The sequence below is a fragment of the Eumetopias jubatus genome, unplaced genomic scaffold (assembly GCF_037043125.1).
Source record: "Eumetopias jubatus isolate StellerSeaLion01/CBP00866 unplaced genomic scaffold, mEumJub1_p1.0 scaffold_1, whole genome shotgun sequence".
Classification (NCBI taxonomy): Eukaryota; Metazoa; Chordata; class Mammalia; order Carnivora; family Otariidae; genus Eumetopias; species Eumetopias jubatus.
Window position 1 is genome coordinate 140,267,806 of NW_028274807.1, and position 23,931 is coordinate 140,291,736.

General features: G+C 38.5%; 1 protein-coding gene across 8 annotated transcripts in view; it reads right to left on the minus strand.

Annotated features, from left to right (window-relative positions):
* NEK10 (NIMA related kinase 10) overlaps window positions 1–23,931 on the minus strand; it is a 211,689-nt gene that overhangs the window by 12,794 nt on the left and 174,964 nt on the right. For 4 of the 8 annotated variants that reach the window (XM_088021307.1, XM_088021301.1, XM_088021303.1 and 1 more), the window contains 3 exons: window positions 14,864–14,893; window positions 12,942–13,042; window positions 3,685–3,795 (listed from right to left, as the gene is read on the minus strand). In XM_088021307.1, coding sequence (XP_087877433.1) covers window positions 3,685–3,795; window positions 12,942–13,042; window positions 14,864–14,893 — 242 coding nt within the window. The remainder of the gene's footprint in view (window positions 1–3,684; window positions 3,796–12,941; window positions 13,043–14,863; window positions 14,894–23,931) is intronic. The other 4 variants (XM_088021316.1, XM_088021305.1, XM_088021300.1 and 1 more) reach the window with 1 other exon arrangement.

Sequence of the window (23,931 nt, forward strand, 5' to 3'; positions counted from 1 at the left end):
TCATATTGGGATTTCCAATTCTAATTTGAATTAATATATTCCATCTTGTTTGTTTCTCCTTTCTCCCATGCCGAAAATCCTAGTTTCCCAAAACACTATATAATTACTCACATGTTTTATTCCCCTTGCAATTTTTAGCCAAGGTTGCGCAGATTGGACGGAAGATCAGCTTAGGTAAGTCATAAATAAAGAGCTTAGTTTCTTAGGAAACGGCTTTTCTATTATTTCACTCTTCTATATATCCTGCTGGGTCTCAGGCCATTCATCAGAAGGCACAATCATCCCATAATGATTCCTCAAACTGGAGACATGGAGTCCCTGGATTTCAGGACAAATTTCAGAGGGGAAGGTGGAAATCAAATGCATTTTATGAACTATCACTGCTTGCTTCTTCCACGGCCCTGGGGTGGGTGACTGTGTTAGTCAAAAGCTAATAGGCCACTCCACCGAGATTATACAGGGGATGAAAAATTCATTTCTGAACAAAAATTGTCACGAACAAAAGATTAGACCAGAAAGGGAGGAAAAACAGAGGCCACAGACTCTTCTCACTTGTGTTTAGATGAGGGCAGGAGGGCTTCTTTTCATATCCATATAAAAATATATAAATATAATATATGCCAATATATGTCATATAATATGTTATACACATCAGTAAAGAATAGAACCGATATAGACTATATTATACAGAATATATTTATCAACATAGAATATATTCTATAGTCAACAATCATACATTGAGCTCTATCATGTGCCAGGCACTGTGCAAGACTGCAGGTAATCAAAGATGCATATAACACACTCACTGCCTTTGGGGGAAACAGAAATGAAAGCTAGATAAAAAGCTATTTAAAACACAACAATGTGAGTGAAAAAGTGCCTGAAGCACAGAGAAAGGGGAGATTGATTCTGAACAGGGAAAATCGAGGGAGATTTTTATGGAGAAGCTGACCTCTCGGTTCAGTGGTGGAGAATAGGAAACATGTTAATATTCCAGGCAGAAGATCTGTTTCACGTGCAGGAGGGGAGGCCTGTGCCTCCCTCATGTGCCTGTAAACACCATGATGGTATGAACCACCACAGGCTTGTAATTATCAGAGAAGGGGAACATAGCATTCCTCACAGGAGAATTTAATCTGCCTCCAGACAACACTGAAAAGAAGGCCAAGTCTATGCCCCCTTGAGTTCCCTCACCCAGGCTCCCCTGAACGCCCTCTACCACCCCATTAATCCCTTTTCACTCCCCAGACCAAGGACAGAAGGTAGGTGCCCTGAGAGATGCCGCCACTGTACAGGGGAAGGCCGACAAGGCAGGTGGGGCCATTCTAACAAAAGAGAATCTTTTTTCTATCAGGAGAGACAAGAAACACAGCAAGGAAGGGATGCAAACCAGTAAACCTCAGTAAGAAAAGAGCAAGTGATCTGCTTTAAGGACGTGCACGGGTGGAAAATCACAGCCTCAGGGGAAGAGTTGGAGGCCCCTCCATGCATCATACAGCTTGCTGCGGGCACTTTCATCTCTTAAAGCTGGAGTTTCTGTCAAAATAAATTTGTGTACAAACTGGATTATCCTGCATATCATTTTAATAAGAATATTAAAACCCAGCAATATGTAATATTTTCATGGGAGATTTGAGCCTCTGTCTTCCTAAAATATATTTATTGGTACTCATGGTACAATATGTAAATATCATAAAACAAATATCCACAGTCTCATCCACTTGTTTTGAGCTCCTTGAGTTTATTTCTTGACCTGATTTGCCAATACAACCTGTGAAAGAAATTGTGCTCTTTCAATTCTGATGATGTAGGGTTTCTGTTTTGTTTACCTGCTGCTGTCTCTCTTTTCCCATCTCCTGTTTGTGTAGGTGCAGACATCACGGAGGTAAGGCAACAGAGCAAACACACTGTTTGCATTTCTTGTCAAAGAGCCCATCATACTGCCTGAATAAGGAGTACATTTATGCTTAAGACTAGATCCATGAAAAGGAGAAAGAAACTTTAAAGAAAAAGTTCATTGGCCACATGACTGTTTCAAAGTTTAAGTGGATGATAAAATAGACAGATGATAGATAGATAGATAGATAGATAGATCATAGATAAAAATAGGAGTAGGCCCAAACTGCTTGGGCCTCAGGTCTTTCCGGGACAGGAGAAGGGGAGCTTGTGACCACCTCCAAGGGCTTATGGAAATGGCTGCCGGCCAGGACAAAGGGATTTCCTGTCATCAAGTGGTGCTAATTAGAGATAAATAATTTTCCTTCTGTCTGGTTGATTTAACTTCTTTGTGATTTAGTTTTTGTGTGTGTGAATAGAAATATTTACTAACACCCAAGGTCTAGGAGATTATAGAATGTCGACGATGGAAAGAAGCTTAGAAATACATTGGCCCTTAAACAACATGGTTTTGAACTGCATGGGTCCACTTATATGTGGATTTCTTACAGTACAGTACTATGAATGTATTTTCTCCTCATGATTTCCTCAGTATTTTCTTATTTCTAGCTCACTTTATTGTAAAGAATACAGTATGTAATATATAACATACAAAATGTGTGTCAATCCCCTAGTTAGGCTATTGGCAAGCCTTCTGGACAATAGTAAGCAGCTAGTAGTTAAGGTTTTGGGGAGTCAAAAGTTATACAAAGATTTTCAGGGCACCTGGTCGGCTCAGTCCGTTAAGTGTCTGACTCTTGGTTGTGGCTCAGGTCATGATCTCATGGGTCTTGGGATCAAGCCCCGCGGCTGGCTCCACCCTCAGTGGGGGATCTGCTTGAGATCCTCTCTCTCCCTCTGCTCCTCCCTCAACTTGCGTGTGCTAATGCTTTCTCTCTCTCTAAAATGAATAAATAAATCTTTAAAAAAAAGATTTTCAGCTGTGTGGGAGCAGGGGATCAGTGCCCAATCCCCATGTTGTTCAACGGTCAAAGTGGTTCATTCCACCCTCGTAGGTGATCAAAATCACAGCTTCAGATGGTTAAACGACTTGTTCAGAGTGGCACAGCTCAATTTAGAGGCTTGTTGGAGAACATTTTAATAAAATACTGGAGTAGAATTCTCTTTAAAAAGGCTAAAATATATTTTTAATTAAAGATACTTAATAACATTTATTCTTAGGAAAACATGCAATCATACCAAAAGAACTTTTTATTAATCCTCTGAGGTGATGGCCACAGAAATAAATGACATGCTCAATTTCGTATCATATGCGGTGCTATGGTCTGAATGTTTGCATCCCCATAAATTCCTATGCTGAAACCTACCCCCCCATGTGATGGTATTGGGAGGCAGAGTCATTGCAAGGTAATTAGGCCATAAGGACAGAGCTCTCATGAAAGTGCTCTTACAAAAAGAGGCCCCAGACAGTTTCCTTGCCTCCTTTGCCATGTGACCACAGAAGTCACAAGTCCGTAACTGGGAAGAGGGCTTGTACCAAACCTGACCATGCTGGCGCCTTGATATTGGACTTCCAGCTTCCAGAAATGTGAGCAATCTCTGCCATTTATAAACACCCCAGTTTATGGTGTCTTTTTTATAGCAGCTTGAAAGGACTAAAACAAACTAGGATAACATCCTTTAATAGAGGATAGAGCTTAAAGTACAAAGCAGAGAAGGTGTAAAATGTAACTCTTCTGATGTGTTTTTGTTAGCCAAAGAAGAATTCCTAGATGTCAAATACTGTACCTTTTTAATTTCAGATTTCAAATTGCAAGGGTTACTCTGCTGGCTGAAGAGGGATTTCTTGAATCTCTCTATAACCCTTCTTTTCAAATTGTGGTGCAAAGCTGGAGGAAGCTGCATAAAATGAGAAAACAATTATTATAAGCAAATCGTTATCACTGCACAGATGACTCCCAGGAAGCATTTACTGAGGGTCAGTGTAACAATATAATTCAACAGGACTAAATAAAAATATAAATTTTACTCCAAATAGCATGACAAGGTGTGATAATTTTTCATTCCACAATCCAGAAGAAATATATTACTCTTCTCTCTCTCAAAAGGCTGCTTACATTTATCCTATTGTTCTTTCATTTTATTGGTATTATTTTTCATATAACAACTAAATTGCACATATAAATTGAATTTGGTAAAGAAGAGACTTCACAAGGAAGGATGTATTCTATCAGATGTTTAGGTGTTTATGTCATACCCAGAATTTTGCTAAACACCCTAAGCAAGGCCCTTGTCTTGAAGGATCTGATACTTTAGAACAGGAAGTACATATCTGCATTACTACCTAGTCAGATGTCTGTCTGCAAATGCTCTTGAATATTCAGATGGTAGGGACCAATTTTGTAAAGAAGAAAAGAATGAAGGAGTATACACTGGGGCTGGGCCAGGATGAGTCGGATTTAATAACTTACTAGAAAGTCACTTTAAAATCTTAGAAAATATGGTGATTGGATGAAACCAGGGATTTAAAAAAATTGATTTTGTAGTGTTTTGCAGTTGAATGTATACAAGGACACCAAAGATCCTGAAAACCACACAGGGATGAAGTAAAGTTTGGGAGAAGAAGAAGAGAGCAATGAAATAGCGCCAGAATGGTAAGGGGCCTCAGAGTGCAAATAACATCTTGTTTGTTTAAAATATGAAGAGGACCTGGAAGGAGATGAAAAAGAATCAGTAAGAACAAAGATGGCTAAATGGGAAGGAAAACGTGGTAGGAGGCGCTGTCAAGATTAAAAGCAAAACCAAACAAATCAAACAAACGAATAAAAAAAACAAGAATATAATTCAAAGTTCACATCAAAAGAAATAGCAATGTGGTAGTGACAATTATTGACCCACCCAACTCCATTTTTCTATGCTCTCTTATAGTTTAGGTTTGGTGCCATATGACTACTTTGGGCCAATGAAAATGATAGATGTCACTCCGAGGACGAAGTGATCCAAAGCCAGTATGCTTCCTCCATCCCTGTCTACCCTGGGCAAGGAGCCTGGATTCCACCCACTCCAGATGGTACAGCCACAAGATGGAGGAGGGCCACCTGACCTGTCTAACTTTAGCTAAGCAAGACACGAACCTCTATTGTATCAAGCAAAGAGATTTCAGGACATATCTGTTAGTATGATATAATTTACCATATCCTGGCTAATACAAGAAATGTCCATTCATTCAAGTTTCATGAAGCAGGGGAATGTATAAAATAGGTACTAGAGACTTGAATAGGGTCAATGGGGGCTCACAACTGCTGATTTTATAGCCAAAGGAAAACTATTCATCAGTCTAAACACAATAGAATATAGGGTCCATTAATAAGCACTTAATGCTATAAACAGAAAAACAACATAATTGAAATATGTTTTAACAATGCATCTATAATCCTACTCAGTCCTTTGACTTTGAGTCAAAGCAGGCTTAATTGCAGAGGAACCAAGACTCTACTGGAGGGTCTGAAGCCCTTTAGTATACTCTGAAAGGTTCTGTAAGTTGACAGCCCTGAATCTCTACTGAGCTCTTTTTCTGTCAATACTATAGCATTCTTGTACCTTGCTCCAGATGTAATCACTCTCCCTATCCCCAGCAAATAGTCATAATTATTGCTGTCCTTTTATATGGAATGAAAAGGTAAATAAAGAAATGTGGAGAGAGAGAGAGGGAGAGAAACAGAGGGAGACAGAGAGAGATTTCTTGGCATTAATGAGCAAATAGTCGGAAGACAGATGAGAAGGAAAATGAGTATACATGATATATGTGTGCATGAGAGATTAGCAGAAGTGGAATGAGGTTAACTTAAGAGGAGAACTAATGAAAGGAAGGGTTCATTGTCTAATGAAGGGAAGGGTTATTTGCACACTTTCCTAGCAAGGGAATTGTTTAGAGAGGAGAAGGGATGGGAGAAGCGCCTGGAGATACATTTGGGATTTGGTAATTCCCTACTGTTAGACACTGGAAGTTGCCACTTCCCTAAATCAAACACCAGAGGGCAGTGTTGGCCCAGGACCGTCTAGTTGTTGCCTTGAATGATTCTGATTGCCAAAGAGAAAGGCAGAAGCAAGCCTTCTCTGATACACCTAACTGCACAACAAACTTTGAAGGCATGAAGTACCAGTGCATCCACAGGTTCCTTAAAAAGAGACTTACCCCAACACTGGCAGCTATCAGTATCAGATTACTAATTCAAATATTTTTTTAAACATCATTTAGTAGATTTATTGTCAATATCACAGTATTATTTAGTTGGTTTTTTTATTTTATTTTATTATGTTATGTTAATCACCATACATTACATCATTAGTTTTTGATGTAGTGTTCCATGATTCATTGTTTGCGTATAACACCCCGTGCTCCATGCAGAACGTGCCCTCTTTGACACCTATCACCAGGCTAACCCATCCCCCCACCCCCTTCTCCTCTAGAACCCTCAGTTTGTTTCTCAGAGTCCATAGTCTCTCATGGTTCATCCCCCGCTCCAATTTCCCCCCCTTCATTTTTCCCTTCCTACTATCTTCTTCTTCTTCTTCTTTTTTTTAAACATATAATGTATTATTTGTTTCAGAGGGACAGGTCTGTGATTCATCAGTCTTACACAATTCATAGGGCTCAAATATTCTTAAAATCCTTGCTATTCATTCAACTTGATAAGCCTCTTGTTAACTTAGAATTGCTTTTATTGCTCCTGATTGCTTGAATTAATTCCCATAAAAGCTTTCTTGGATAAGTTAACAGCCAACTGAAGATTCATACAGAGGGCAGTATTAGAAAACTATTTTATCTTCTTGGAAAAACTGTCATTATAGACAGCACCCACCTTTAAAATTTTCATGGAAGAATTTAAAATTTTACACAGAATGATGACTCATGCATAGTTCAATTGCCGAAGATGTATGTTACTCTATTATATCTAAGGGCTATAATACTAAGACTAGACTATTAATACCTGTGATTTGTATGTGCCAGTTACTATGATTACTCCTTTATGTGTATTATGTCACTTTTCTCCCCACAATAAACATATAAAGCAGGTACTATTTTATAGATAAAGAAATCAGAGTTTAAAGACATTATGTAACATGCAAAGATATTTTCTGAGGTAGTGTGTCTTTTAACACAACCATTATCTTAGAGCAAACACCACCCTAGCATTACTACAGTTTAGCACTTTATAAACACCTCACATACTTTATTTCCTTTAGCACAATAGCCCCATAAGCTACCCAAACATTACCGATAAAGAAACTGATTCTAGAAAAGCCGAGTCTCTCAACACCACCCATCTAAGAGCTTATTTTTTATTTGTTTTTACTATACCAAACAAAGTCACAACAGAAAAAAATGAAATCTGATCTCTATGTTTTATACTAGAGTTTCTTGAACTTGATTTATATATGGATACTTTCTAAAGACACACTCTCTAGTGTCTCCAAGAATGTATCAGCAGACCATCAGTAGTTGAGAGGATGCCATTTGAAGTGACTTAAATAATATCTTACTATAAAAACAGAATATTTTGATATATTACTGCTTAGATTTCCCTAAATGCTAAATATATACTCAAATTTATTTATCAAAATAAATATATAAAATGTAAGCTTTCTTTTAGAATTTGCAAACCCCAAAAACATGAGTGCACTTAGATACATGGCTGTACCCTAAATTCTATTTAATCTGTCCCCCTTTCCATTAGGAACCAGGAGATCCAAATAAGAGAAAGTAAGGATGGTTCTAGTTTCATCTATCACCACTGCTGAAAAAAAACAGTATGTTTCACTGATGACAGTAGGTAGTATAACTTCATCTGAGGGACAGCACATTGCTGTTCCCAGCCACATTTTTTTTGTTTTGTTGGCAACAGTTGAGGTTGTTAAGATGGCAATCCAAAGGAGATCCACATAAACTCCCTGTCCGTTCTCTAGGAGACAGATGTTTAATTTTTTAGAAGTTGCTATATGCTGATTTTCAAAGCATTTCTTTAACAAAGCAATCAAATCCTAAGTACAGAATTAAATCCAGAGCTTCAGTTGGCTGCGTGGGTCTTACCTAAGCAATCACACACAAAGACTCGTACTAAAAGGTAACTTATGTACGGTGGTCACCTTAGGTGCCCAAAGATCGATTTTGTTTTCCAGCAATGGAAATGAACCAGTGATTTCATTCTCAGCTGGCTGTTTTAAGATTACAGTCTCAGTTTTGATAAAGACAGAGGTCAAACCAATGAAGACAGTATAAGGATTTTAACATCCTGCCTTTTAAAATAGTTGCTTTTAGATGATTTCCAAGATCCGTCTCCATGGAAACTGGATAGGAAAGGCCACCACCGGCCAAAAGTAAGCAGTTTCCCCTGTAAGGTTATCTGCTGTTGTCAGGAGGGACCTGGCCCAGCGATTAAGGGCAGATATCACAGCCTAAGTCTGCAAGGGAGTTTGACTTGGAAATAAACATGCAGACAAGAAGAGCTGTTCGTTTGCCTGTCTGTTTGTTGATTCAGGTTTACTTTCAGCAGTTTTCCTTTGTAATTAGCAGACACAGAAAACTGATCTAGGTCTTTAACCTATAGCAAATATGATAGTATAATGTTTAGACTTTTTTTTTAATCTCCTTTATTTGAAAGGCATTGACTTGGGTTAGCATTGTAATTTAAAGTTCCCCAAAGGGGAAACATTCCTTCCTATTTGCAATGTCATAAACTTTCAAGTATTCTGGAAATATATTTTATAAACCACAATGGTTACGTCTGAGCTTGTAGCAGGGAATTCTATCTTGCCAAAAAATATGAAATCATTTGTTATGCTGGCAGTGTGAGAGCATAATAATAAGATATTTATAATCATTTCATTCTTGCTTTAACATACTTTGAAATCCAATAAAGAAATGGAATACAGCCGTTAAAAAGTTTTTTATTATATAAAAATTAGCAAGACAGGCATATGGAAACTATATTTAATTTTCAGAGCCTATTTTCTCTCAATTTAGTAGTTAAGCATTGAGGTAACCAATAAGCTACTTAAAGTTATTTCCTTAACACTAAGGTTAAGAATGCTTCCCCATATTTCTACATCAGCATTTAAATGGAAATGCATTTTTGAATATAATGTTTACTCAATAGAGGTATAGCAGATTATGTTTTGATTTATTAACCAATTTTCCACAACCCCCTCATACTGCCGTGGACCCCTATGCCCTCTTTCATTTAATCAGTAGACAATTCTGTGGGATTGCCTAAGGGAAAGGCTGACAGCAGAAAATGGAGGAAAAAGCAATCAATTTCAGACTCTTGAGTCTCAAAAGGCTAGCCCTCAGGGTGATTGAAAAGAATGCCTGATTTGGGGGGAAATGTGATAGATAAGAGCCAGGCCTGGGAAAAGTCAAAGGGAAAGCTGTGAGAACTCAAGAGGTGGGCAGGTCCCAAAGGTGGAAGCCCCCCTCCCCAGGCTGCCCTCCTTCAGCACTCTGCATGTGATACTGGAATTTCTCCCTTGCCAAGAAGTTCAGCTCCATCAGGACAGAGCACTGGAGGGATGCTGGAGGAGGACGGGGTTTGTTTTTCTGGTTCCAGGGGTGCTCCTGCCTCGCCTCAGTCCCGCAGCACCAAGTGGTCAGCCACAGTGGGGACCCCCATGGGGTGCTCATCCCCAGGCAACTTCAGTGGGACCAAGCTTGCAGGCAGCTTCCCAGAATGTTCAATGGAGCTGCACCTACCAGTGGGCAGCCTCCTCTGGTCCCATGGAGGGCATTTCCCAGTCCAAGCCTCATGTGCTGGTTTCCAGAACATTCTACAGCAAGACACCTCACCATGGATGACTTGCCCCAATGCCCCAGAGGAAGGCTTCCCTGCAGGTTTCTCTAGGACAGCACCTCAGTGAATTTCTCTGATCTTTCCAGTGAGTTCTGGGCCTCAGGCCAGAATGTGGTTGTCCTCTTCTATTTTGCTCCTTTCTTGGGTGCTCTGCGCCAGCCTTATAAGTAGCGACTTCCTTATCTGCTCTTCCTATATTCTTTAGATATTCTTTCCCCCTCCTTTTTAAATAATACCCTGTTATTATTAATAACTTTTAAACAATTCTTTATATTAAATCTTCCCTGTTGAAATTACCATGTGGTTTCTGTCTCCTAACTGGACCTTCACTGATACGGAGTGTTTCCAGGAAGGTCCCAGAAGAAGGACCCATACGGATGGGATTTGGGAATTGGTTTGATGGTGCCCTTAGAAGTGAGCCCAGGGCTGAGTTTTGCCATAGGACCTAGGATGCGGGTAACCCATGGCATGCAGTGGCATCACAATTAATCACGGTGTCACCGAGATAAAGAGCCAACTGAAGCAAGTGTCCTGGAAGTTCATGTGGCTGCCACACCTGGCTGCTAGGCAGTATGAAGACTATAAGGACTGAGTTAGGGGATGCATTCTTCAAAGTGCAACCGAGCACTTAGAAAAAAAATGACAAGCTTGGGTCCTTTAACTCTCGGTTCAAGTCATAGGCTAAGACCTAGAGCGATTCCATGATAGCCTTAAAAGATCCTGTTATTGCTTGCTACCACAGCCTGATACAGCTGATAATCAAATACAAATATAATTGGATGGGTTGTTAAATTACAATGTCAGTTAAATGCATTCTGTGCCAAGTTTCTCATGTGAAAGTTAGGAAAAAGAATGGGATCCTAAAACTTGAAATAGGGACATTTTGCTGGATCGAGATAAAACTGACAATCTTTAAATTCAAGTCATCCAGAGCTATCATTGCCAGCAAAAGTAGCTTGTCACTCTGTGTCTGAGACATCAAGCCTTTTTTGGCTTGAAAACTCTACACCAACCTATCTGGGGCAGATGAAGAGTGATATCTTAAAAAGGAATGCTTATTCCTCATAAGGCCCCCAACAATGAGGCTCAAGTCCATTACTAGGTAACTCAATATGATTCTGGGGAACTGGTACACACTATGACCCAGGAGGAAAAAGCTTACCCATAAAAAGAATCGCAAGACTTTGCTATTATATATCAGCAGCAACCCAGAGAACACGTGTGGTAGATTCTAAGGGTTTTAGGCCAAGAAGGGTGAAATACAGCACTAGATCAGGCTGAATTCATTCAAATGGGTGCTCTTACTAGAGAGTTCAGATTTCATGTGTTAGTCGTGCAGCTGAAGGTAACTGCTTAATTGGATGGTGTACCACAACTTGAACTCAGTGGTGGCCTACGTCTAATGGGGATAAAATGCCAGAGCTTTCTTGGTATGTGGAGGAGGGAATTCAAAGGTTCAGGGAGACAGGAATGCTGGGGTAGACTTACCATGTATGATCTGCACACTCACTCCCCAGTTATGTTCAGCAAGAACACTCAGAAGTTACTCCTGTCACTAAGGCATTGAGAAATACATTAGAGAGGGGAGCACCAGCATCCTTAAAAACTTCAGTGGTTGCTTTCCTTTGTAAGCCAGGTACAATACTGGAAGTATAGGATTCCAGTGGGGATGATGTGATCCCATAGGAGTAAAAGCCAGTGACAGCACTTAACTACCGGTGACAAATTGGGAGTGTTTACCATAAAGGGTGAGAGAGATGTTCTGTTAATTAGGATGCCTTGGCCCACAGAGATCTTTGGTGGTGGTTAAATGACTAGGGTGTTCCTGGGAAGGAAATAGGTGGTCAGCTTACTACAATATCCCTTCATCTAAATAACAGAAAAGAAAATCTAGGCCTGGTAGACAAAAAACAAAAACAAAAACAAAAAAACAAAAAAACTGACCTGAGTTGCTGTTGCCACAGGGGAGAGTCACAGCCTCTTGTACAGTTTCTAGACTTCAGTCAATTCAAAGACCCAAAGCCCTTGATTAGTGGGAAAGCTGGGACCCCTTTAAGAAGGGCCCAGAAACACTGCTGTAAGTGTACACCATAAATTTTCCCCCAAGCCTTGCCCAAAGAGATCTGCAGCCATTTATTAGAGTGACTGTTCACTGGGGAGAAAGAAATACGCAGGCTTCAGAGAAGACTGGACACTGGTTGTAAACTGGCACCAATTGCTAGTTTTATAATGCCACTGTGGTACACCAATTGGCATGTATCTTTTGTTTATTTGCTTGCTTTTGGGGGGAGGTTAAGTGTATTAGCTCAGTATGACTTATAGTGGGCCCAGTTGGTCCACTGGCCTGGTGGTATTTCTCTTTAGTACTTGGAAAGTATAATGGAATTGCCACAATTGGCAACTGACAGAATTGCCAGATTGGCTCTCTGGATCTTAGACTGAGGAAATGTTTATATGCTTTGCTCTTTGATATGTCTCAAGTGCATAGAACAGTAGCACTTAATCGTAGGCACCGAATAATTGTATGTCAAATGAATGAATGAAAGAACTGCAAAAGCTCCAAAATACTCGTTACTTTCTTGTCCAAATGTCTACACTTCATCTACAAAAATTTCTTTTCTTATTAACAATAAGACTTCGGTCAACTTTGGTAAATGAATATTCAAGTTGCCTATCATTAGACAGATTTCTGTATATAATTAATAGCCATTTTCTAACAGTGATTGCTTCCCTAGTAACTAAGAGTCACAGAGATTTAGAAATAGAAAGTTTTAATAATCTCAGACCTTGTGTTTTCATTTCTCTGAGATGTTCTAGTTTTAACCCAGCATCCTCAGGATTAGTGAATGGGCACTACTTTCCTTTCTTCTTGGTAGTGAAGCTGTGCAGAATCCAGCTCTGTCCCCACTTTCACTGCCACATTGAAGGGCCATTTGTGTTGAAGTTTATTTTTAGTGGGACACTGACAATGAAAGAATAGGTTAGGAATCATAGGGGAAACCTGCCATATTTGCTTTTTTTTGCCCAATGACCTTTCCAGCCCTGCTGCTAAGCCAAAATGTTCCCGAATATATGTAGTTGGAGAGGATAAAAATTAGCATTCATTCCAAGTGAAAGTTCCACAAAGTAGTTTTTCAACAATATTAGCATCAAACTTGTACTTAAGATGAAAAGGAAATAAAAAGCTAGTACACTGACCTGTGTGATGTAGATGATTTTGTGCAGCTGAATTAAGATCTGCTGAATAGGATCACTGATCTGTCGTACTTTTCTCTGGGACACAGCAATCCCTGCAGATGCTGCAGATGATAAATTCTGCAGTTAGTCAAGATACTGGTTTTCTCTTTCAAAAGTGATATTAGTGAAAAATGGTATAAAATTCTGAAGAAAAAAAAATTAAACTAAGATCCTTATCCTACCAATGAGATAATATGCAGAGACCCTGTAACACTTCAATATTTTACAATATGGGATGCAAAATTTCTTCCCTTTACTTATAAGACTCCTAAGTAAAATAGCAATGCATCTAAAAGACTCTTGGAAATTTTGCCTGCAATTACATCAGGCTGCCACCAGAAGCCAGTGGTGCTTTGGATACCATGGTCTTTGAAAAGCTGGGCTTCAGATATATGCAGTTAACAGACTATCAGGCTTTTAAATTTTAAAGTCTTTATGCCCTTAATACCATATTTTAAAACTAATTTTATTAAAACTACTAATGCAAATGCTGAATAGGCAATCTCACAGAGCAAAAAACAAAAACAAGAACAGAAACAAACAAAAACCAAAAATCAAAAAAGTATAATTTATAATAATCAAGGGTCTGAAAGTTATTGTAACCTTTGATTATTACAAATTTTCACCTGGATTTTTCTCCAGGTCTAAATGAGACACATAACTTATCCTGAGTTCTTATCATTTAGCCACACCACTTTTCACAGTTTGAGGCTAGCCTGGTATCAAATTGCATATGAGCTGCTTTCCCAGCTTCAGATGTCATAGCCCCAAGTCATCCATTCTTAAATTTGAGGAATATAAAACTCCTTAAAGAAGTGGCCTAAACCTCTAGATTAGCCACCAGACCACCTCTGACTCCTCTCACCCTCAGATCCACACTGGAGAAAATGGAGGAGAGACTTCAAATATGTGGATATTTAGAATCCTCCCTACCTCCCCCAGTTCCTCTTGCTCTTGCTCTTGCCCTTCCTCCGTGTGACCTATAGCATGATTTCTGCAAAAAGAAAAGCTCCAAAGTCCCTCTCTTCTTCCCTCCATACCACCTTGAGCCTATATGAAGTTAAATGTGAATATAATCATAGCTTAGCAGCAGCTAAAATTTTGAAAAATGATTCTTATATAAATGCTTTCTGAGAAAACTTGCATATTTCACCATAAAAATTGTTTTCAAAACATTTAAAGAGAAAATTTAATGTGGTCATTAAAGGATTCAACCTATTTTATTATAAGTATGTGACAATTTATATTTAGGACACAAACACAAAAAAGAAAACAAATATAACATTTAAAGAAATATTACTTTCCTTACGGGCATGTTTACTTAGTTGAGAAATTCATATAAAAAATTATCCAGTTCCAGTTTATCTGTATTTAATATGAAATGTAAATGTTTGAAATGTACCTCCCCTAGGCACTGTGTCTAACTCCTTTTAAGCATCAATTACTTGACCATTAGGATGATGTTTAATAAATTACCCTTAGGGTAAAAATGTGAAGGTAAGTCAGAAAGAATTAATGTAGCTCTAAAATAGAAAACAGAATGCTGGAGTTATCTGCTCCAGCCCACAGAGATGTACATGTGTACATATGTCAAATGTTCTACAGCAGCATTTCCTGTAGAAATGATTCTTAAAACATAAGTATTATACCAAAAACTACAGACCGCATAATGTGGCCAAGACACTGTTGCTACAGGAACAGTAACTTCACATTTTCCGAAGCCGGAGGGTTGGATTTTTTGGATCACCTTTATGTTAACTACTTTATGTTTTTGAATATGTGGACTTAACATTCATAGGTAACGAGTTAAAATCTCACAGCATGGCAGAGTTCCTAGATTGTGATGACATTTTGAGTGGGATATCACACGGGTTTGACTCTACCTTGCCACAAGAATGTGCTCATCTGTGGCCCTAAACACAAAAACAGAGATAGTTAGCTAGATGCCTATCTTCTGAACTACTCAGTTATGCAAAGCAACTTAAAATTTTCTTAAGACCTTTTGACCACTACTCTCTCAGTCCCACAAAATCTTTGCCTCTTAAAAACAGTTTTGATTGTTCAGTATCTAAAAAATCAATTTAAAAATGTTTAATTACACATGCCCATCATAAAACAAGCAAATGAACATAAAAACAAACCAGGTGTTACAGAAAGGGCTGGAGGGTCCCTGGAACCACCCCCCCCACCCCCCCGCTTCAGCGCCTCTGCAGAAGTAATCTTTGACATCAGCTTGGTGTGTTGCCTTCCAGTCCCTTTTCTATCCATTTACATACGAAACTGTGTACTTTCAGAACAGTATTTTTCAAACGGTGATTGAATCCTGAAAGCAGTTTAATGGGTCATGACCAGCATTTTGATAAATGGAATGGAATGACATGGAATATGATAGAAAAATTTCAGAGTGCATTGCATATAGTAAGGGTCCACTCAGTTGTGATATAAAATGTGTTCCTTGTTGAAGGTCATTTCCAAAAGACTTGAAAGCTACTATTGTAGAAAGTCTATAGTATTACCTCATGCTTTTTTTCTTTCTCTCTTTTTAAATAAATGGTGACACATCATAAGGTTGTGCTACAATTTTTTTTTTCTTCTTGACTCAGTCTGTCATGGAGATTCTTTTTTATCAACACACACAGTTCTAACCCATTCTTTATAACCACTATTAAAGAGTGCTACATGTTCTGCATGCATCATAGTTACTTTAGCCACTTTTATCTCAAAGGGAACTTAATTTGCTTTCAGTCTCTCATGATTATAAATGATGCTGCAGTGAGCACACATGAACATGGCTCATTGTGCATTAAATACAAAAGGTCTTGTGGGGAGATAAGGAGAAATCAAATAGCTGGGCCTCAGATATACATATTTCTTATTTTAACAAATACATATTTAAGTAGCTGAATCAATATGCACTCTGACCAGAAGAGAAGCCATTTTTCTACACCTTAATCAACACTATGTGTTATCAAACTTTTCAATTTTGCCAATCTGACTTTGTTTTATTTTGTGTTTACCTAAATGCTGGTGAGGCTATTGTACTTCTTTGGTGAATTTCCCGTTTGTGTCCCGTGCTTCTTTTTCTTATTGATTTGTAAATGCTCTTTATATAGTCTAAATACTAATGACTTTACTGTATTTTATATATTAAGAGTATTTTTACCTAATCTCTTACTTCTTTTCAATTTAAAGGGTATTTCCCATCCCGATCACCTAGACTATAGGTGCTATAGTCTAGCTGCTGCTGCTATAAAATGGCAAGACAGGATCCCATGACCAGTTAAGCACTCCTGGGGTCCTCTGGCAGGATTACCGAGATGTGAGTAATCTCATGAGTTAGGACTGGAGGAAAAAATGAAATGTGAGACTCAGAATGATAGTTCTATAAACTGGCTGTACTATTTATAAACGCTCTTGATTTCCTAAACTACTTCAGCTAATCCTGGGTATGAGAACCATGAATCTCCCTCTTCTACCTGATCAAATGCTCAAATTTTTATATTTCCTTACATCAGAATGTATATTTATTTAGCCTTTAATAATTTTAGGAAAACAAAAGTGATAAAAATTCATATAGGTACTGTTTTTAAAATTTTTATTGTGTATTTAAATACTGGTAACTACCAAGTTTGTGGTAAATGTTAGCCATACCATTCTGAGTTTTAAAGCATTCCTTCTCAATAAATCTTTCAGATCAGCAAACTAAAAATACTATGCTTCCTAACTTTTCACAAAAAAATGCAACATATATTTATGTTGGTAATTTTGTCCTGAGTATTTTTATTAAAATAATTTTCTCTTAAAAAAACCACAGAAGTTGATTATATTTCAATTCCAATCATATGTCGTATGCCTATGATTCATATCTATGTAGTTCCTACTGCAAAAGATAGACAATATTTGGTCCCATTAAAATTTAAATCGAATCAAAGTTTAAAATTGACACAATTTTAATTTCCTTTTCTAGTTTTATTATAATAGTGAATTTAATTAGTGGATTTAATTTTAAAACTTAAAAGGAAACTACAAATTTCCTTATAAAAAGTAATTTAGGGGTGCCTGGGTGGCTCAGTCATTAAGCGGCTGCCTTCAGCTCACGTCATGGTTCCAGGGTCCTGGGATCAAGCCCTGCATCGGGCTCCCTGCTCACTGGAAAGCCTGCTTCTCCCTCTCCCACTCCCCCTGCTTGTATTCCCTCTTTGGTTGTCTCTCGCTCTGTCAAAAAAATTAATAAATCTTAAAAAAAAAAAAGATGCCTTAAAAAAAGTAATTTATTCAAAGGTGTCAGAAATTTTTAAAAGTAATTATATTTGTTATCTTCCTCTGGTGAGCATGACCCTAAACAGCAATTTTTACCCCCCTCCGGGGTAGTAAGTAGGAGGATCTGGAGGAAGGCCAGTGCTTTTTTAACATGAACTTGGGGCAGACACTGGGAAGGGTTTTAGATATTTAGTTTCATCTAATCCTTGAAAACTTCTGAAGGGTAGTTGTTCTTATTTCATCTTACAGATAAAGAGAGTAAGATTAAATGGGGCACCTAGGTGTCACAGTCGGTTGGACTTCCAATTCTTAGTTTTGACTCAGGTCATGATCTCAGGGTCATGAGATCCAGTCCCACATGGGGCTCCATGCTCAGCACAGAGGCTGCTTGAGATTCTCTCTCTCCCTCTTCTTCTGTGTCTCCCTCACTCATGCTTTCTCTCTCTAAAATAAATAAATCTTTTTAAAAAAAGAGTGTAAGATTAAGGAAACTGTCCAACAAGATCACAGAGCAGGTGATGGCTGGAGCATGAAATGAGGTGGGTCCTAAAACACCAAGTGACTCAGTCTAGACAGGAGCTGAGGGGCTCCCACTTCTCTTCCTGACTCATCACTAGGACAATTCCTCTGGTTACCTCAAACATAAAATAATATTTATGCTCCTTCCCAGGCCTCAAATACTATTTCTCTTCTTAAAAGGGTCACTATTTTTAACATGATGTTCTATCTAGGCCTTTTAATGTTCAATGGATTAAAGATTTTTGGAAAGCATCTACATGTATTAAACTGGAAATAGGTCTTTGTGCAGTATATATACTCTCTCTGCTTTTTTATCTCATGGCACATTACAATAGCCAAGTTAGGGGCCCCTTCCTGGTGCTTTGAGATTTGATTTATGCTATATATCCAGTCTAATGAAACTACCATTTACATCACAAGCCCTGAAACTGTTAATTACTACAATTTGAACAAAAGATGGATTACACTGTATTCTTCAACTTGACCAAGATATAGTATAACCTCCTATTTTTCTGAATTCTCTCTGCTAAGAGTCTGAACAACTGCAGAAGAGAACATTTTGGGGCAGGAGCTCCCTGAAGAAGCAAAGAATATTTTTGCTCTATGAATGGGGCCAAAACATATATTGGCTTTCCTGTATTTGACCAAATGCCCCACTGAAAGAGAATGCAACCCTTTAAATTTTAGTATAGTAAACAGATTTACTCTCACCTCTTTCCTTAGCTTTTGTAAAATGAAATAAAGTAACTGAATTGTAATTCAGATCTACAAATATTCAACAATCTAACACTACGGCCAGCAGTGTAGAAGGTACCAGAAGTTCAACAAAGGATATTGTACTCACAAAGCGTTCATGAAAAGTTTACCCAGAAAACCACAAGATGGGGGATAGAGAGTTGATGCAAAAATTACATTTGAGAAGACCATGGAGAATTAGTAAGCCTTTAATAAGCATAGGACATGGATTTGGTATGAGGGAAGGTATACTTGAGTGGCAGCTTCTGAGTAGAAGAAACAATTTTCAGCAAAGGGCAGGAGTCAGCTAAGTGAAGGCCACATCTGGAGAACAGTAAGGTGTCTAGTTTATCTAGTGTGCCCTATAATAAAAAGGTACAGTATTGAGTACAGCTAAAGAGGTAGCCAGGCACCATATATGATGGGGAGGACCCATAAGGGAGACTGTGCTTCAGGAAAGGTGATTCATGAGAAGAAGCCCAGAGCTGAAGTCAGAAGGCCTGGTTTGGAATAGCATGTGGTGACCATTGGCCCATGAGGAGCAGGAGCCAAGGACACTGCTGAAGACTGGATCCCCATTACTGGGAGGATGAGATCCCATGGAAAGTGAGAGGGAAGTAAGGGAGAGGATGACTGACTAGTGAGCGTAGGCATGGAATCCTTCCCAAGACTGACCAACACTTCCACAAGCAAGTAGAAATTACTAGGAAGAGATTTGACAGTCTGCACCGAGTCACCCCCCTTCTGCCCCACCCCGCCCCACCTCCTCCCACTTCCCCTGGTGGCATTTCCTACAGGATGGCAGGAAGCTGCATCAAAGTCTCAGTTCCTTTTACTCACTGGGTGATTAGACTCTTTCACCCCCCTTCATTTGAATATTCAGAATCAAACCGTTTAAAGGTCAAAAAAGCAAGGCTGCTTTCAAGCCCTTCCTTCTTGAATTCTGGCTTAATCACCTTTACAATATGCATCTCAAATCCTGTTCAGGTTTAATTTGTGCACGTGTGAGGATTAGGGTTTTCCCCACTTCCAAACTTGCTTTCTCTTTAGTTACTTTTTCAAACTGTAAAATATAATCTCAGGATTTTTAGGTTGAAGTTCCTAGAAGTGATTACATAATACACAAGGAGGATGCTGTGTGGAGAATTTTCTGCTGCATTATTCCCCACACTTATTTTTGACTTCATGAGCCTCTTATTGTCAAGTAGTGGAGTGTGAGGCTAGCACTGTCCAAGATGCGGTGGCAGGGAGGAACCAAAGAACAGAGAGAGTACATTTCTGAGCTTTAAAAAGCAATAGTCTAAGTAGAAGGCAGAGAGATTCAAAAGAATTGTTGCCGAGAAACCTCTCCCTCCCATCCCCTGACCCCTCTGCCATAAGACAAAGCTTCTCTGAGGAGGGGGGACAAAAAGACCAGAAGAAAAGAAATCTCAGAAGAGACTCAAATCCTAGCTTACTTTACGCAGTCTGGGTGGGGGCAGGAGGAGGGGAGAGTTGGATGATGGAGCTCTCTTTAAGTTGGGGATTCAAGCGTGGTAGGGCTGTAGGTTTGGCCTCCATGGGGAACTCTGAGAGCCCTGGTCATAAGATGTTTGCTGTATCATAGCAAGGAGTGGGGTGAGGTGGAGAGATAGCTTTCCAGGGTGTCAGAGGCAAAGAGGGCCTACTGAATTCCCAAGTCTCCAGGCCCACAGAGGTGGGGAAGAACTGGCCAACCCTCCCAGGCCCCTGAGATGGTGAGCTGACCGAATGAGAGAGCATGAGCTATAGAGGTCTTGCTTTCATTCATAGCCATGGATGGAACCATAGACTGGGAACTGGAAGTCAGGTAGGGCTATGCCACTACATTCTTTGGATGGCAGTGTGGAAGGATAACCATATTCAATAATCAGATCGGATACCAGCACAGGTGGTCTCATGGTGCCAAAAATACCACTCAGGGAAGAACAGAGAGAAGAGCAATCCTCAGTCTGTTTGATTTTAAGCTGACAAAGAAATCATCAACACACTGAAATTTACCCTTAAGGTAACTATGTGTTCTGATATGTGGAAAGGGGGCTCAATATGAAAATTCAGTTTAGTGCTGGGAAAATATAAAAAGTTAGATTTTTGTTGCTGAATTTGTGGCCTAAAAATAGCATATGCATTTGGTGTAGTCCATACAGCCTGACTTTTCTCCATTGACTTAGTTATTTCTTTCACTATGCTACAATGACTATGCAAGTCATGCTTGCTCCCTTTATTCCTCCTAGAGGGAACATTATTTTTTAAAAAGTCAACTCTATTGATGTAACCCAGAATTCTCAAGAAGAAAATATTGTGATGCAAAAACACACTATGTTCAGCACTATGGCTACAAAGACTAATCAATCAAACTAAAGAACAAAACAAAACAACACAGAAAGAAAAGATGGCATACCAACCCCCATTCAATTACCTGAATAAGAAGAATTTATCCCAGTCATGGAGACTAGGCAAAATTATTATTGTTTGATTCTCGAACACCATGTTAGAGCATTTTCTGGTAACTCCATTTGATCCCAGTCTAATACTATCGGGTAATGTCCCAGTATATCTAACCAATAATCCACACCAGTAGAGATACAGGCAGTTTCCAGCCTGTAGTGTTCCTGATTAACCTGCAGAAATTGATATATTGGTATGACTTTATAGACTGATCAAGAAGTTAATTACAAAAATGTAATAGTTTTATCTCACCAGTCTCATGCTCAATTTAACAATGTTATTTCAGCTTTTCTTTCTTGACTGACTATACAAATTCCCGTTCCTCAAATGCTCTTGGAACTAGCTCTTTTATTCTCCATCTGGTTCCATCAATAATGGGTTAAATAAAGCTAGGACACTTGCTAAAGAATAACTTTAAGAAGAATTGTGCTTTTGCATTCCAATAAAGTAGAAAACAATAAATAGTTACACAAATTTTTAAAAAATTAATTAATACCCTCTCTAAAGTATCCCAAATAATCTATGGAATCCATAGTGAGGAATGTCAATTAAGAATGGGTGAGATCTATGAGAAGCCTGGGTGGCTCAGTTGGTTAAGCAGCCTACTCTTGATTTCAGCTCAGGTCAAGATCTCAGGGTCCTGGGATTGGCATCAGGCTCCATGCTCAGTGGGGAGTCTGCTTCAGGATTCTCTCTCTCTCCCTCTGCCCCTTCCCCCGTGCTCACTCTCTCAAATTAATTAATTGATTAAGAAGAGGACAGGTGGTTGGGTTGGCTAGAAGCGGTCTCTTGCCTCTTTCTCATTAATATTGGCTCACTTGTCACCGTCCTCAATATTCATATTACTGTATGACTGTATGATTGTAAACACTCTGGAAACTATTTTTAAATTCCATTAAAAAGCATTAGTAATAGCAGTTTGGAATTTGAGAGCCTTGCCTTTCTCCATTGACTTGATTATTTTACACTGCTACAATCCATCGAAGCCACTGACCTCCTCTTATTACTACCAGCGGGTGGGGTAGCTTTCTTCCCCTCCTTCCACTTACCCTCTCCCCCAGGGCAAAAATCCACAAGGCAGGGTTGTGGGCTACCATTTAACAGCTGATTTGCAATTTGCAAATTTCAGTCTTAGATTGGAACCATCAATAACTTCTGTGAGACTGAGTATCTCTTTGGAAAGACCTTAGTCTACAAGAACTTGAAAAAAAATCTACATCTCCAGGCAGCATTCAACCTGGGACCTATCTCTTTTGGCAGGAAGAATTAGGAAGCAAATGACCACTGGTTAAAGAAATTTGTTTTCTCCCACCCCTTCCCCAGTCTTAAATCTAACATTAAAGTATCATTGTTCCTCATTTTTTAAGTCATCATAAGGTGATTGTTGCTCTCAATAGCAAGGATAAACAACGGTTTATACAGTGGTAGTCTACATCGGTTACTCAATAGGTAGTTTTCAAGGGCCTGACCTCAGAGAAAGTACCCAAGATATATTTAAACTTTACTAAATACACTTACAATTTGGTTGGGAAATCTAACCAATATATCCAAATCCCAACAAACAATATTTAAAAAGTATATAATTAATTTCATGGTATAGAGAAGTATTACAAGAATTTCTTTTTTTTTTCTAAATCTGGTGAGCACTTTATTTGCTAAAAGAATTGCCATGAAATAAAACAAGACAAAGCATGTACTCCAAATCACTTTGGCAACTGTGAAATTTAGTATTAATTACTTTATGTCAATAACTAACTTGAAAGTAAGCTACTGAAGGTTGCTAATGACAAGGACCGAAATATTAAGCCATGCTCTCTGGAATACTTGGATGAAACGCTGACTACTTTATTTAGATCTGACCTTTATGAACAAAAGACAAGTACAAAAATAGCTTCTCAGTCATCTAGTAAGAAAGCATAATTAAGAGCCCAGAAATCATGAAGTGACAATTCCTATTCAAAATGCAGAGCATAAGAATTCCCATACATCAGTTCAGTGCCTGGCTGTTCGCTGCTGGGAAATGGAAAAGTGAGCAAGGGAGAGGGAAATGTCAGTGTTAATCCAATCAAATTAGGCCATAGCCTTAGTTGACATTACATGTGCACTTTAAATTTGGGTTTGATTGGCGCTCCCCAAAATTTACATTTGACCCATGCTAATGGCATCCACATTATTAAAATGTACTCTCTGTACTTGACAAAGGAAACATTTCTCATAATATGTTGTGTTATGATTTAGTTTTCACAAATATATGACACCAGGTCCCCTACCGCAAGAGGAAAGACCCGTTTCTTTTTTAGACACAACACACCACATGCTTTTCCCCATTCAAAATATCCAGTTGTTAGATTGACACACAACAGAACCAACCAATTATTTTTAAAGAACTGAGTCTCCTAAGGCATGGGGAACTTAATACAGCATGATCTTACATAATAAGTAGAACAGATATAAAACTTTTCCAATTTTATTTTCTATTGATTATATTAAGGAGTAAGTTAGTATAGAACAAGTATGTCATCACCATTTCTCAAATAGTAACCAATATTCTTTCATAACAAAGAAAGCAGACCTCAGGATAAGCAGAAAACAGTATCTACTTAGAATTTAATAATATTGTTTTGCTTATACTTCATTTATTTTTACAATTGCCATCTATTTTTGGCCAGGGATTCTATACTGGTTTCCCATTTGTAGCAATAATATAAACTCTCCTTTAACTAAATTTAAGTTGAGAAAGTGAGTCAAATTAAAGAAAGCTATATTAGGAAAAGAGTAATACACATGATACTCAGAAATGGTCAATTTTGTGTACTTAGGTAATCCATCAGTGACTAAAGTTAGGGAAATGGAGCTAAAATATTTAACATGTCAAAAATGTTCGTTCATTCATTCAGTCCATGTTAACTAGTGTTAATATTTTTATCCATGCAAGATAGAAATTCCTAAGTTTTCATTTCTGTTGGCAAAG